This window comes from Zonotrichia leucophrys, chromosome 1A, assembly GCF_028769735.1.
Source record: "Zonotrichia leucophrys gambelii isolate GWCS_2022_RI chromosome 1A, RI_Zleu_2.0, whole genome shotgun sequence".
NCBI lineage: Eukaryota > Metazoa > Chordata > Aves > Passeriformes > Passerellidae > Zonotrichia > Zonotrichia leucophrys.
This window is the reverse complement of record NC_088170.1, coordinates 23,532,621-23,548,494: the sequence shown is the minus strand read 5'-3', so window position 1 is coordinate 23,548,494 and position 15,874 is coordinate 23,532,621. Positions and strand designations below refer to the sequence as shown.

The 15,874-nt window shown below is 42.9% G+C and overlaps 1 protein-coding gene across 5 annotated transcripts in view; it reads right to left on the bottom strand.

Moving 5' to 3' along the window:
* The window catches only part of CPSF6 (cleavage and polyadenylation specific factor 6), a 31,853-nt gene extending 16,311 nt beyond the window's left edge, over positions 1–15,542 (bottom strand). For all 5 annotated transcript variants that reach the window (XM_064701912.1, XM_064701911.1, XM_064701913.1 and 2 more), the window contains exons 1-6: positions 15,399–15,542; positions 4,716–4,925; positions 3,470–3,573; positions 2,584–2,729; positions 1,762–1,935; positions 185–689 (exon numbers count right to left, since the gene is read on the bottom strand). In XM_064701912.1, coding sequence (XP_064557982.1) covers positions 185–689; positions 1,762–1,935; positions 2,584–2,729; positions 3,470–3,573; positions 4,716–4,925; positions 15,399–15,458 — 1,199 coding nt within the window. In that variant the 5' untranslated portion in view covers positions 15,459–15,542. The remainder of the gene's footprint in view (positions 1–184; positions 690–1,761; positions 1,936–2,583; positions 2,730–3,469; positions 3,574–4,715; positions 4,926–15,398) is intronic.
* Positions 15,543–15,874: the final 332 nt, after the last annotated feature.

Below are 15,874 nucleotides of genomic sequence, written 5' to 3'. Positions count from 1 at the left end.
AATATGTTTCTCAGATTTAATCCCTTGGACAAGTTAAAAAGGGCAAACTACAAGATCTGTGGGATCCTTTCTGGCCCTACTTTTAATTGTTCCTAACATTTGCATTAAAAGGGAAAAAAATCGAATGCTTCCAACAAGAGGAGTAAAATCTGCTACCCAAACACATTAGACAAAAAGAACTCACCTTCCAGGTGGCCCATAGTCACCTCTGTCATACGGTGGAGGTCGGCCATATGGGTCTGTCGGAGGCGGGCCCCGGCTGTCTGAAGTGGGGATGCCACTATTGGCAGGTGGGGGGAAGAAAGCTGGATTCACATGTGGTGCTGGTGGTGGAGCACCTGGCGGTGGCCCAGGGAGATGAGGAGGAGGAGCAAGAGTCAGGGGTGGCCCAAGAGGGCCAGGTGGACGAGGGGGAAATGGACCCGGAGGTGGAGGTGGACCCTGCTGAGGTGGTGGCGGACCTGGTGGTGGCCCATAGCCTGGAACTGGTGGTGGAGGGCCTGGAGGAAGTGGCCCAAGTGGAGGCTGACCAAAAGGCTGTCCTGGAAACAGAACTGGTGGTGGTGGACGATCACCACGATTAGGAGGTCCAGCTAATGGAGGTGGGAGGACCTGACCAGGTGGTGGAGGGCCTGGTGGGCCTGGTGGGCCAGGAGGACCTAAGGGTGGACGTGGGGGAGTTTGTCCAGCTAAAATAAAAACAAAAAAACAACAAACAAATAAAATTGAGTGAATAAATACAAAGAAATAAAATTCTTCAGGTTTTTTTTTCCCAAAAAACAATGACAAAAAAGAAACCAACCCTTCCTCCCTGAACACTATGCAACATGTCCAAGACATGCATACTCCTGCTTTGGGTCCAGTAGCTTCGAAAATTTTTAACTTATCTGTATCTATTGAAACTAAACATCCAGAGATATCTAAAAAGAACAACATTAACTTGTACACTGACAACTCCACTCCTCAAATCACTTAATCACCTGCTGTTTTTTTCCAAAACCCACAACAAGATTACGAAAGCTAAAAAACATTACATCTTACTGCAGCTAGTCATTCATGTGGGGCTTAAGATAAAATATATATTAAAAATATGGGAGAAGCTGTATTGGAGAAAGTAATGTAATTGCAGTATCCAAACATTCCTTTAGATTCTCAACTGTTTTTTCAATTTGACTATGTCCCTTGAACTGTTGGAAGACAATCTATTACTGAATGACATTTACTAAAAAGCATGTCAGCTGAAAAAAGAACTTCACGGCAGTGCAAACCTAACTGTTTAATGTATTTCTTCTATATCAGATACCTAACTAAACATGAAGATCTCCTCTTCAAATTTCTGGTGTTTCAAGTGCCTACTAACTGACCACTCAGTGGGCATGAATCAAAGCTGAATTTCTGATCACATGCAAACTTGTACTACAATAAGGAAATCAGTTACTTTACACTCTTCAACACAGGCAATTCTGAGCACATATAGCAAATCACAAAACTCAACTACCCTACCCTGAAGCCAAATCTACTTGCTAATGTATATTGACATAGTATAAATAATGTATCTAAAAAAGCTCTTGCCTTGCTACCAAATTTACTAGGTCCAACTTCCTGCTGAATGTCAACAAATGAACAGTCAAGTCCTACAATCTAGCTGTAAACACTGATTATGGCTCATTACTGAATTGCCTTGATCTTAATCATTTCCCAAATAAGTATGCCATATTGAAACACATGTAAGACTGGAACTCCATATATGCAGAACTGTACCTGGGAATGGTGGTGGTGGCCCTCCTGGCCCTGCCGGTCCAGGGAATCTGTCTCCACCTGGAATGGCACCTGGAAACCGGCCCCGACCTCTGTTACTAGGTGGAAATGCTGCTCGTGAGCTTCCTCCTGGGGGACCAGCTTTACCTTCCCCAGACATCTGGCCAGACTGTGTGGCTGCAATGGCAAAGCAAAAGTGTCATCACACAGACCAAAATAGGTTGAAGTATTTCAACCCTTGACCTGAAGTTTTATGCAGTGCTAAAGCATGACCTTATGAGCACCAACTTGCTCCTTGTACCCAAACCCAATGCATTTGGGAAGGAAAACATTCTTTGCTAAAATACTAAGCCTCATACTAAAAGAAGAGGATTGGAGAGACTGCCAGTCCCTCCTTCCATGAAACCCAACACCACACTGAGAAACACAAGACATGGTGCTAAAGTACAGCATGGAACCTCTCTTCCCCATTCCATCATAAATACAGACCGTCCACACATTAGAATTTAGTCCAGTTTGTCTACAAATGTTCAATTTCTAAATGCTCTTGAGCTTTTTTTTTTTTAATAATTATGTCCACAGGAAATTGAGAAAACATCCACAGCTGTTAAGACAAGAGTTGCACGAAGCTGCAACCCTCTGTCAGAATGCAGCAGCTCTTCAGTGTATGAAGTGATTTCTTTAAACAAAGATAGAAGTTCATTTACCTGGACTCTAAGTATTTTATGGCTATTTTAAACTGTGTAGAAATTACAAGATGCTGGGCTAAAAACCTGCCATTCTACTTTTTCTGCTTTTCCAAGACAGCACTTAAGAAAAGCTTACTTTTCCTTGACTGCATTTCAAATTGACTCAGAAACTGTTTATTACACGGAGTTACAACAGGATTCTGCCCATGCAATTCTCTTTTAGGCAACAAATCCATCAGCTTTTTGGAGGATGCTTCCGATCCCACACCCACAAGGGCAAACCTGAAAGGAAACAAAAACAGTTACACCACAATTTGTTCATCTTCTGACATCCTGACATCTCATGAAAAAGATTACACACAGTAAGCAAAGGAATACTTGACAACTAGACACCAACACAGGTCTTAGTCCAGTTTTCAGAACAGATAAAATAATTTATTCTAGGACATAAAAGAAGGAAACAAAACAGCAAGTACAGGATGCATCAAAGTTTATCCCAACAAAGGCAGCTTTTTGGCAGAGAATCAACAGACTACATAATGAATTCATATGATGAAGTTATTAAGCATACACTCATACACTGTGCTCACTGCTGCCAAAGATGCAGAAAGGCACATTCATGCAGTGAAATTTAGGTTGCCAGTGAAAAATGGGCTCAAGCAATTACTTTAAATAGCTAACAGAAAATAAAGATGTAAAGAAAGATTGAATAATGAAGGCTGGGGGAACAGCATTTACACTGAAGAAAAACAAACATCACCACCACACAAAAAAAAAAAAAAATTTAGAAATAGTCTTATATGAAGATCATCAATGAGCTTCAACTCACAAAATAATGAGACACACAGTACCATCACAAAAATTTATACCTGAAACATAAGTCATTAGTATGAAATTGTATGGCAAATCATTTCTGGATCAATAAGCTAAGATGAGCAGTTCAAAGATTGACAATTACAAAAGTTGAGAACTCCTTCCTCTCCCAAACTTCAGTCCACATATAGAAAAAAACAAGTTCTTACCCTTTCGACTGGCCATTAGCACGATTTTCAAAAAATTTTATCTCCAAAATGTCATTTACCCCCAGTGAATGAACTGCTTCAGTTAAGTCTTCATCTGTTGTCCACTGAAAAATATTTTTAATATTCAACTATGAGAGCTTATCTAAAACACCAGGCAAAGGGCAACTAAATTTTCCATGGATTTTTGAGTGTGCGTGTGTGTGTGTGCAATTGATCCAGAGGAATATTTTATTCAGGCTGTCAATATATTCTGACTTTTGGAGTAGTCATTTTCATCTTACAATTCAACAATTAGTTCAGCTAATTCACGCACATTTTGCTGATTCCATTCATGTACTTCAAAATGGGACAACTTAAGTCAACAGTCAGGTCCTTTACTTACCTATTAGCTCCTGAAGTACTGTAATAACTAATGAAAAAAACACCCACAGTAAGAAATTATCAGAAATGAAAAATAAATAATTTTTTAAATTTATCTTTTAAAATAGAATTTTGCATATGTGGGCCCTGAAGAACTTGATTTCATGTAACCAGATAAAAGCTCAACTTAATTCAGCACTGACCAGTCCTTGCACTGTTTGCTTTACTGCAACTGATTTTAAAGTACTTGCATTCTAATAAAAGTAATTTTCCTAAGGGCACCTACAGTTCAGTGAGTTATCATAAACCTGTTCTTCTTGGACAGAGAAATAAGCCTCAAGACAAATACCTGAAAACAGTTATGCTGAAAGAGTCACTGCCGATGGAAATGGCCTGGAAAAATGTGAAAAGTAATTTCAAGAAAATCCCCGAGCAACCTCCTTTTAAACTAAAACCTTCAGCAAGAGTTTAGGAAAAATTTGGCCTGTTTAGTAACCTTGAAACGTTTACAGGCATGAAGTATTTAACAGTTTAAATTCTCTTCTTTCATTTGGTTCTCTGAAAACCTTAAGAACACAGTAGCACAAATATGCCTTCATAACACTTTAAATGTGACAGAAACTCTCAAGTTTATATTTACTGAAGACTTTCAGGATTTTTAAGACATCACAATAGCTCCAGACAGGCTCTCTGAATTTCAGGTAAAAGGAAAAATGATCTCACAACCACAAATGAAAATGGAAAAAAATCAAACCAACAACAAAAACAACTGGGTTGTGATACACATAATATTTCAAATAAAACATTTTAAAGCAAAAAATTTTACAAGTAGTTACATCCATAATTTAAATTCCTGTCTACAATTAAACAGCAGTAAGATACTTACCCAAGTGAGATTTCCAATGTACAAGGCAATTCTCTTTCCAGTATAGGTATAGACAACATTTGGTGCAGCTCCTTTACCTACATCATCCCCAACAGATGGCGGAAGAGAATCCATGTAATCGCGATCCTCTGGAGCATCTCCATTATTTGCAGATGGAGAAATTACATCATCATACAAATCAATCTGATCATGCCCACCATATTCAGCCTCCTAAAATAAAAAAGACATCTTGATTATAATTAATATTGCTTTTAAAACTTATTGAAGCAAAAGTTGTGATAACTGCCATGTTCCACAGACACAGTAAATCTGATCAACCACCTACACAACATGAATGTTGAAAAGCTAAGCACCAGTTTCCTCTACATCAAAACATATAAAATTCTTTTAACACTTACTACATTCTAAACCTATGTGGAAAAAAGTACTTCTGGCCACTGTTTTCCATGCCAATAGTTTTGCCCTTGTAATATAAGCAGAAATCAAAAAATCTACAAACCCAACTCCCAGAATTGTACACATTAGAATGCAGAAGTTTCATGCTTTAATCCCAGATTGCAACCAAGTACCACACAATTGCTTACTCACTTCTCCCTCCCCAAACACTCCATGGGACAGATGAGAAATATCAGAAAAAAATAAAATTCGTGGGATAAGAAAAGTTTCAAAACTGAAACAAACTGCCTGTCCCCGAGCAGTGATCATCCTCTTCCACCCAACTCCCACCAGTTTATGTACTGGGCATGGTGCTCTTCCACCTGATGCGCACCTATAATATAGCAGGACCCATCAATAAACTAGGTATATTGCATCTCTTTTGTGGTAGTTTATTATATAATGGGGTCCCTCAGCACATGTTATCTCCTCCTCTAGTGACATTCTGACATCTTTGTCTTTTAGACAGTCCACGATCATTTCCAAGATTCTTGGGCAACTGGGATATCCTATTTGAGCTCATTATATGGTCACTGCAACCCATTTATTTCATGTAGCACCAGCTGCACGATGTGAAGACCACCTCCCTTTGAACATGCAGCCCAGCCCTGGCAGTCACCGGGGAGCTGGAGGAGCTGTGCTTCAGCACCAATCCCTTTCAAAGCAGCTCCTTGATTGGACTCCAGTATCTCCCTCAGCAGGAGTATAGGAGGCCCCAGATACTCAGTCTCCCCTGGTCCATAACAGAGGGCTGGACATGGCCTGGAGTCTCTCCTGGTGCTTTCTGTCAGACACTGCAGGTAGGGCCATTTGCCCTGGCTGCAATATAGAGCACTTTTTTACATCTTGCCCTGCCCAGACTGGCCTGGGGGCTGCTGCATGAACTATGTAACATTTAATTTGTTCAAAAGCTTTTTGTTGCTCAGGGCCTCATTTGAAATCATTCTTCTTCCAGGTCATTTGATAGAGAGGGCTTACTTACAATTAGACTGCAATCTGGAATATGTGCACTTTCCAAAAACCCACAACACCTAAGAAAGCTTGGGTTTGTTTCTTACTAGTTGGTGGAGACATTGCTGCGGTTTTGTTGATCACATCCACTGGCATCTGACAACATCCATCTTGCCATTTTATTCCTAGAAACTCAATATCCCATGCAGGTCCCTCGACCTTACTATGTTTTATGGTAAAAACAGCTTTTAGAATAATTTGGACTATTTTCTTCCCTTTCTCAAAAACTACTGCTGCTGTATGGGCCCACATGATGATATTAGCAATGCCTTGCAGGTGTTCCAAAGCTTCACCCTGTTCTAATGCAGTCTGGATCACTCCATAGAATTGGCAGTGCTGTGTTTCCACCCCTGGGGCACTGGATTCCAGGTCTACTGGACATTCCTTTAAGTGGAAGTAAATTGTGGCCTGTCAAAGCTATTGAGGCACATTAGCAATGTCAGCTGTGGCAAACCACTTGGCAGCTTTTGACTGCAGCTCATATGGGAGTTCCAGCATGCCGTACGGCAGCACTCAGCCACAGTGTGACTTCATTCAGGCCACCATAGCTCACTGTGGTTCCCTGTTATCCAGGCCATATGGTCCTGCTGATCATTGCTTGATTCTCCAGTTGATAAATCAGCTTGTGAATGGAAATCATGGAGTCTCACTGGTGCAATGCTGCTGCTGGTGCAACGCCATGGTAGCGACCAGCACCTGTTCGCTGACCTTCAGCAAGCCCAACAGAAGCGTCCTCTGAGAGAACAGGCAAGGCAGGCAGCTGCTTAACTTCCTCCACCTCCAAAGCAGTGGTACTGAACACCCACCCTTTGGGTCCTTGAAATACCCTCTCCTAAGGCAGTCTGTGCCAGGGACACACAGAACCTTCGGGCCAGACACAGACACTGCTTCTGCCACACGTTCCCGGTCCGGCTCACTTCAGCCTCCAGTTTAGTCAACTGTTGGGTTCCCCTCTCTCTCCAGAAACAGAAATAGGTTCTGCACCTGCAGAGCTGGATAGCATTGGGGTAACCTGTGCACTAGAGTCTTCCCTCTTGTGGGCCTGATGTGCCAGGCCACAGGATCCCTACACTCCTGCAAACCCAGCATATGAAAATGGCACGCTCAGACAAGTTGCCACAAGGATCACATGCACTGGAATTCTTCTGGGTCTGTGGGTGACTGCACACTGTCTGGGTCATAACAAAGGCACTGGATACCTCTGTGGTGGCCCTGGGTGACAGGGAGCATCTTCCTTGAAGGGATGTCTTTCCTTCACACTCCACAGGAGTCACCTCCCGAAGGCTGAGGCCCTTTGCCAACCACCTTGTCAGTGCCCCCTTCCTTACAAGGTGACCCCAGCTGCCTGATTTCCCTACCCTGATTCCAAGCTACCAGCCCTGTTCCCCAGCATCCCAGCAGTCAGGTGATCACCTGGGTGATGGCTGAAATCTCTTTGCATATCCCACAGCTCCCTCAGGGACAGGGACTGAGGGACTGAGGGACTTGTTCCACCTCTTCCTCCTGCTCTTGTGAGGGCCCTGCTTTGTTCTCCTTTGCTAAACAAACTCTCTTGTGTCCATTTCTCCGGGTGAGAAGGGGTGACTGATGCCAGCAGGGCTGGTGCTCTGGGGCAGCTGCATCACACACTGCAAGCGCCTGCAGCACCTGCCACAAAGGCCTGAGTAGCCACAGTGCCTGTCACAGGGTTTGAGTAGCTGTAAAGAGTTGTCTAACCCTAACCAAGACCTGGCACACAATCATGATTCCTGGCAATAGAGCCATGTTTCAACCTCCCAAGGATATTCAAAATTTTCAAGAGCTACTGTCATTAGTCTGGTAGAGAAGGGGAAGATGTAGGATCATGACTCCTCCACAGGTTAAGTCTCAGAGGATGAAAGGTAAAAGGTGTAATCATTAATAGTTTACACACTAGATAGATCACTCACAAAGTACAAACATGACAGCAGAGCTGAGTACAAGTAACAGATTACTTTCAGAACCAGCAATTCTGTAGCATCATATGCTAGTGCTCACAATATCATCAAATGCCTTCGGTTAGAAGAAACCTTAAAAATCATCTAGTTACAAGTCCCCTGCAGTGGGCAGGAACATCTTTCACTTGACTAGACTGCTCATGTTAAAACACAACACAACAACATCAGACCAGTTCCCACAGGTGAAAAACAACACAACAGGAAGCACACACTGGAAGTAAGGAGTTAAAGGATGGAGCTCTGATAATAAGCAGAATAACTGCTGGAGAGTTGAGAGCATAAAATCAACATTGTGTCCAACGACTACTAAACTAGTTAAGAAATGCTTAAAGCAATTTTGTTCTAGCATGTTCTGGTCAGATTTGTTGTTTTCTCAACCTGTCAAGCCCCATGATGGGTGACCAAAAAAGGGCTATTGTGCTTTAACTCCACCTGGTAACTAAGTACCACACAGGCATTCCCTCACTCCACCCCCCAAACTCCGTGGAACAGGGGAAGAGGATCTGTGAAAAAGTAAAACCTGTGGATTGAGACTGGAACAGTTTAATAACTGAAATAAAGTAAAATATAAAAAGAATAATAGCGATGATGAAAAAGAAGACAACAAAAAGGGATGAAATAATGCACAAGTGAGTCAAGTGATGCACAACCACTGATGCTCACCACAGGCTGACCAATGCCCAGTGCATCCACAAGCAGCAACTGCCCCTCTGAGCCAACTTCCCTCAGCTCCCTGTGCTCTCATACCTTGCTGCAGAACAGGAACTGCCTCCGCCAGGTTTCGGTATCACAGATATTTCAGCACCCACTATGAATTTGTATCCAGAAACTCACAGAAGCATCCTGGACAGAACAGTTCAAGGTACCATATATGGCAGCTAGAGATAACCAAACTGGACTCCACAAAACACAGGCCACACAGGTGGAAATGCTTGCTGTAAACCCAAGATATGCACAGCCATGATCAGGATAACCACTGTCTTAAAAATATAAAAATATTATCAACTACTGCTCATACAGGAAAAGTAACTAAAGCAAATAATATAAGTGAAAAAACGCCAACAGGTAAACTGAATTTTGGCATTGACAATCAAGTGCGTTTAATCCTCAGTAAACTGCATTGTCCCAATAAACTTCAATAGAAAAATCTCTCTCTAAAGGTAAGCTTATCACAATTAAATTAAGGGTTTCATATTTCACCTAGTCTATCCAGTTCTCAGTTTGATTCCACCTACCATCATAGCTAATGAAATCAGGTACACAGAACTGCCTGAGACAGGCCTAAACATGACATCTTACAGCTAGATTAAGGATGATGTCACAGGGCAATTAAGGAAATCCTCTGCTAAAGGTACAGTAACTCTAGTCACCTATGTATATGAATCATTACTTCAGGGAAGCAGAACTTAGTCTTGGTAGACAGATCCAAAAACACAATTACCAAACTTACAGCAGATGTATGCACACTAACCTATCTCTCTGAGGTCAACATTGCCAAAACACCAGAGTGGGCAGCAGTCCAGGGCTCTGCTGCAACAAGAAAGTCCTTTGAAACAGATCATTTGTATCACACAGGCTTTCAGGTCTCCGTCAGTGGAGAGAGAGAATTATTAAGGCAGCAGAGTCTGCATGTAATTGAGAGAGGGCAGGGCAGGCCCAATAGCACCAGTGTCTTCATTTAAATAAATAAGGACACAAGAGAAAACCTGATGTTGTTCACTAGAATTTCTTCTCACATCATGCTGGTTTTGCATCCAGCATGGAATTCATTCACTTACCAATCTGTCAGCAAGGTGTGTGCTTTGATGATTAAGAATGATCTGAACCAGCAGCTCCAAGTGTAAACAGAAGAGAGCTGTCCTGGTGGATGTTGCACAAGATGCAACAACCCTTTCTCTTTCATACCTGTTCTGTGAAACTTACCTAAACACACCCTTCCTTCCCAGATGCAAAAGAGGGAAAAAAGGACAGAAGTGTTACTTCCCTAGTCTCAGCTATTTAAACAAATACTCTGCCTGTATCAGGAACCAGTTCTGACCTCTTCCAACTTTCTTAGTTACAAGAACATCAAGCATGAAGAGAAACTATTTCTTCTCACTTACTGTAACTCACCATCTTGCAGATAAACATGCTAAGAAACAGAGTGAGCACTGCTGTTCTGGCCCCCTCTAAAACCAAATCAGACAGCAATGCATTTCCAAAGTCTATGTTTTAACTAGACCACAGTCTGAAATATCTCATCATAAAATCAGGACTGAATTCCACATTCTGTGCTAATAGGTGGTATTGGGTGAAACATTCCCATATGAAAGCCACGAACACAATGAACTTCACTGTGCAGAAGGGACAAACTTAACATGTTATTTCTTATTTGGAACTTAGTGGTCATGCTTCCCTGCGCTGCAGAGAACCACTTCCTTTACAAGTGCTGTTTTGGAAATGGTTTTTGTTGTTATGCAAAATTTCTTTAAGCAGTCCATACATCTGTTAGACTTGCCTCTTCTGCAGAACTTTGTCCAATTTAAGCATTAAACACTAACTGACACCTCCAAAAACACATTTAAAAAATCAGCGAGGTAAATAAAGTTTCATTAAAAATATTTACTGTTGCTTCTGGGAAAAAAACCCCTAAACTATCCAGCTTTCCCCTTACTGTTTTTTTTCACTCAAGTTACTATATTTGTGGTCAAAAACTCTTTAAAGTTAATATCCTCACTTGAAAAAAATCAATTTGTAGGTCCTGAAGAATAACAAGTTAAACACATAAAAATCTTTCTGGTCTTGATTAACTACCTGAACATAGAAACTGGAACATTAACAAAAAAGGAGGTCTTTGATACTTCTAATGTAGCAAACTGCCTATGGCAGAAGTGGACAAGTTTGTTAGACCACAGGATTCACATTTCCTCTACAGGCACAAATGCTCTTGGCCCCACAAACGGCACCGCACTAAAATTGAAGCAACCTGATCCCTTGTAACTAAAAATTACAGAGTAACTACAGAGTTACAAAGAATAACTAAACAGTCACAAGTAGTCAAAAATACAAACTAAACATACTGCAGTATCACTGTTCACATTAAAACAAAGTGAAGAGGTGCCAGATAAAAAGGTCTGACGCTTTTCTGCAGTTTGATATTTACCAATATACAGAAGTTACATCTTCCCAGGGCCCCTTTCAGCAGAACTGACAAAATGCATATGCCATCACACATTGTGGACATATTTTATAGCACATGCAGATCTGCCAGCTTATGTTTTTTCGGACCAGGACAGCCCTACTGAGCAGAAATTTATTATACCACAAGGTGTCCATCCCCTCTCATGATAAGACACCTGCCTTTCTGATATAAAGACTGTTGTTCTTAATAACTGGCTTTAACTGGCCACTAAATACTAGCTTTTATTAATTATCACACACAAAAATATTCCTTTGTGTTATAGATCTGAAGATGGTAACTAACACATTCCTAAGACACTGTAGTTTTCAGATAATTACCCTCTTAACTGCTCTTCCATCTAAATCAGTTTTATTATCCAGTTACAAAATACAAAGAGAAGTCTTTCATCTCTAATTTGTTAGCATTTAAATATCAAAATAGAACACTAGAGGCATGTTTAGACATATCCACAATGCAACTACCCTAGTTTACTCACTAAGAGTATAAACAAAGCAAGTACCTTTTCCACAGCATTAAAATATTATATGCTTAAATTCTTTCACATCCTCTTTCTGATCAGAAAGATTTTTACATGTGTACAATAAAGGTTTTTACTCTTTAACTACATACATGGAAAGGACAAAGACATGAGGGAAAAAACCCTCCAAGCATGAAAATGCAAAGCTGAACAGAGCATCAGGGAACTTACTAACACATGGTCAAATTTTCATGACCATAAAAAAACAACCCAGTTTGATGGCCAAACTGGCCAGCAGCCTCAAGTCAAGACCCAAACTGGCCTCCTACACAGGCTCCTTATTATCTCTGCACACACAGCAATATTCTGGGGTTTTGTGTATAAAACCACACCCTCAGGTTTCCTAAAGCATCCCAAACTTACTGAGGGTGTTCTGCCCTTGAGAGAAGGCCATCCCCAGCTACTGTGTGCAGGTAACAGCTCTAACGAGCATCACAGACCTCCCTCTCCTGCAGGGCAAGATGTGCAACACGGAGGGAGGCGCTTAAGCTAAAACAATCCATGCAATGCCTATTTCTAACAGGGCACAAGCAATGCATGCACTAAGTACTGCATTTATGAGGCCGTATCTCAAAATGAGATTTTAAATAAATAGATAAGACTGCTGGGTGGAGAAGTCAGCTTAGAAGAAAAAAATGAAAAATTACTCAACCAAGTTCTCCAAGAAAAAGAGAAAAAAAAAAGGAAACCACAATTAAAACAAAAAATGTAATTGGTCAGAGCCAAATTGACTAAAGCTGTTAGCCCAAGGACAAAAAATAATATTTTGATCAACAATAAGTTAGTAAATGAGTAAGAGGCAACAATGACAGACAATGAGCTTCAGCTGGAATATGAAAGATGCATTTTCACTCAAAACATCCAATATCAAGTTAGTCAGCTCATTGCAACCAACACTAAATACAACCCAAGACAGTTTACAGCTGTCATGCGTCTTAGCCAGCCTGTAAACCCATGGCTCTGTGGTCTTGATTTCACCTTTACAACCTATGGCTCATTTAGCACTAATCAAGCAGAACCTTATCTTCCACCTGCTTGGAAAAAAGGCATTTAAAAAATCCCAGAATAACCTCAAGGATGAGCACCTTGAGGTGTAGAACAAGACAAAACAAACAAGGGAGGTTTATCCAGTCACAAGTCCTAAATGAAGGATTAACTCCAGATGCAAACACAAGTCTTGTCCCACCTTGGGTATAAATACAGTTATGTACTGCATACATAAGAACAGCAAGCTCCACAGTACATTTTTCAGTCCCTGTTACTGCCAAAACCAGTGGAAAGGGTTCTATACTCCAATTTAAAAAATATTATTAAGTCGCATTAGTGTAGAGCAACAAAATCAAAAAACAAATTCATTTAAGAGATAAAGATAGTTTATTTTACAAATATGGTGTTTGTAAAATGCTCTCTACATAACCAAATTAATAATGCAAATTACGTTCTCCCTTTTTTTATTTGTCATCTTCACACATCCACAGAATTATGTTCCATCTTATCAATTTAAGCTGTCAGCTTCAAATCAGGAACAGCATTTCATGAATAAAAGTTTCTATGCACCTTTTCTCAATTATGTCAGAACTAAGAGGCAGTAACTAATACAACTGGCCTTCTTTCATATATGACAGAAGGAAGCATCAATCTCTTACAGTAAAACTTTTATATTGTCTCAAGACTTGCTCAGTTCAACAATATTACTTTAAATAGAAAGTCACAGAAATGAAATTTGGAAAAGAACAAACAGCAATTTTTGGGGGTGTGCGACAGAGAAAAAAACACAGAAGAAAACCCCCTAAAACAAACAAACAAACCCCTCAAATTCAAGCTGATGGAAAAAGGGCACTAGCCTCTTCTCACCTTTCTGCCCTATATTTTGCAAGATTTATGAACTGGAACAACACACTGCAGAAATGCAAACCCAAGAGGGAATCAAACGGGGTGAGTACAGGGAAAAAAAGCAAAAGGTTTCCCTGCCCACTGGATTAAGCTAAACTAAATTATAACAAGACTCTCTTCACCCATACCACCATGGTTATAGAGAATACCAACAGTAATGATGACCTGAGACCTGAGCAGACCAGGACCATGTGAGTGAAACAGATCATCCCCATCACTTCTGTTCCAGCACTATCTCTTTATACTATATTTACAGCACATAACTATTCTACTCTGAGGACTTCTGCACACACGAAATTAGACAAACAATACCAAATTCAAGTGAGGGGTTTTTCCCTGAAAATTCTGCTTTGTTATTGGTTTTATCTAGAATCGACTAAAACAAATACAAGTTATCACAGAATCTCAAAAAACGTACTCTTCTGCTGAATGATGTCTGCCCTAGAGTTCATTCCTGTTTAAACTCATACAGTGGGTCTTCAACTCTAAGGGAGAAACCTTCACATGCACACAAGCTAAGAGCAAATCAGCACTTTCCATCATCTCCTTTTAGCATGGCATTCTTTCATAGTATACCTTTATGAGATTATTAATACTTAGAATTACTGTATTAATCGATATCTGAAGAAATAGTCTTCTGAGAAAGCTACAAGTTGCTAAGAAAGTTACATACTACCTGTGAATTCCAAAGCCATTACTTATTTCCCAATTTTCTGCAGGGCATACAGCTGGGTCCCGTAGGTACGTGAAAGTGCAGTTGTTCCCGGTTATTTATGCTCTGGGGCAGGAACAAAGCAATCTGGGGCAACTCAACCTGGAGAAGTGCAGCACTGGCTAACAGGACAGATGGCATGCAAAACTGATACAAACACCGCGTTTCGGTAGGAAAAGTTGGCACACGGCTATTTGGTAAAGATATGGGGCAAAAAAAGAAGAGAAAAAACTAGAAAAGTGGAAAAACGAGAAAGCTACTTATAATCCAGTGAAGTTGCTTATTTCATCTATATTTCCTCAACAAATATGAATTCGTCCTCTAAAAAAGGCTTGCGTCACTTTTTAAAATGGACGACAATAACAAGCAAGAAAAACAAACAAACAAAAAAGAAAATATAAGAAGCTGGACAGTTTCTCCAGCGATGCAGAATAAAGCCGCACGAGTTCCGCCTCCCCCGCAAGCGCGGCCGAGAAGCAGCCGCCGCTCGGCGGCTTTTGATTCATCTGCGAACAATGGCAGCGCTTCCCCTCGGCCGCCGGCGGGAAGGGGCCGCTCTCCCCGCCGCATCCGGGAGGGTCCCGTCCGCCGAGCGGGCACGGGAGAGCCCTCTGGGGCGGCCCCTGAGAAGGGAAGGCCGAGAGGAAGGAAGGCTGGTAAGGACCAAAAAGCGAGGGAAGGAAGGAAGGAAGGCGCTCGGCCCCCCCGCCGGCAGCGGCCGCCTCTCAGCGCCAGGCGCGCTCTCCGCCCAGCCGGGCCCGCCGCCGGCACCCGCGGCCCGGGCGTGAGGCCGCGCCCGCCCCGGCCCCGCGCAGCCCCGCGCTCGGCGGCGGCGGGAGCGCCCGAACAATGGCGGCGGCGCGGCCGCCGCGCTGAGGGCCCTGCAGGCGGCGCGGCTGCGAAGGCGGGCGAGGGCGGGGAGCGCGGCGGAGAGGCCGCGCCCGCCGACCGCGCGTACCTGGTTGAACTCCTCGCCCACATCGGCGTAGATGTCGATGTGGTCCACACCGTCCGCCATGGTCCCACCCGGGGCCGCCGCCAGCCGCGCCCGGCTCCCGAGCCGCCGCCGGGAGGGGGAGGGAGCGGGGAGGCGGAGCGTGGCGTCACTTCCGCGGCGGCGCAGCGGGGCTTCCGCCGCCGGCGGGCAGCGGGCCGCTCTTCCCGCCCCGCCCGCCGGGGCCGCCTCACGCCTTGGCCCGGCACGGCCCGGCCCGGCCCGGTCGTGCTCTGTGCCGTGCCCTGCCCTGCTCTGTGCCGTGCCGGGCGGTGCGGTCCGTGCCGGCGCTGCGGAGCACAGGCTCGTGTGCCGCACACAGTCCCAGGGCGCTGCGTGCTCAGCAGCCAAGGACCGAAATTAGCGGCTGAAACATGAGCACCGCGCTGCGCCTTCAAAGAGAGCAGCGCTGGGCTCCGGAGCTCAGTAAAATGCGCGGA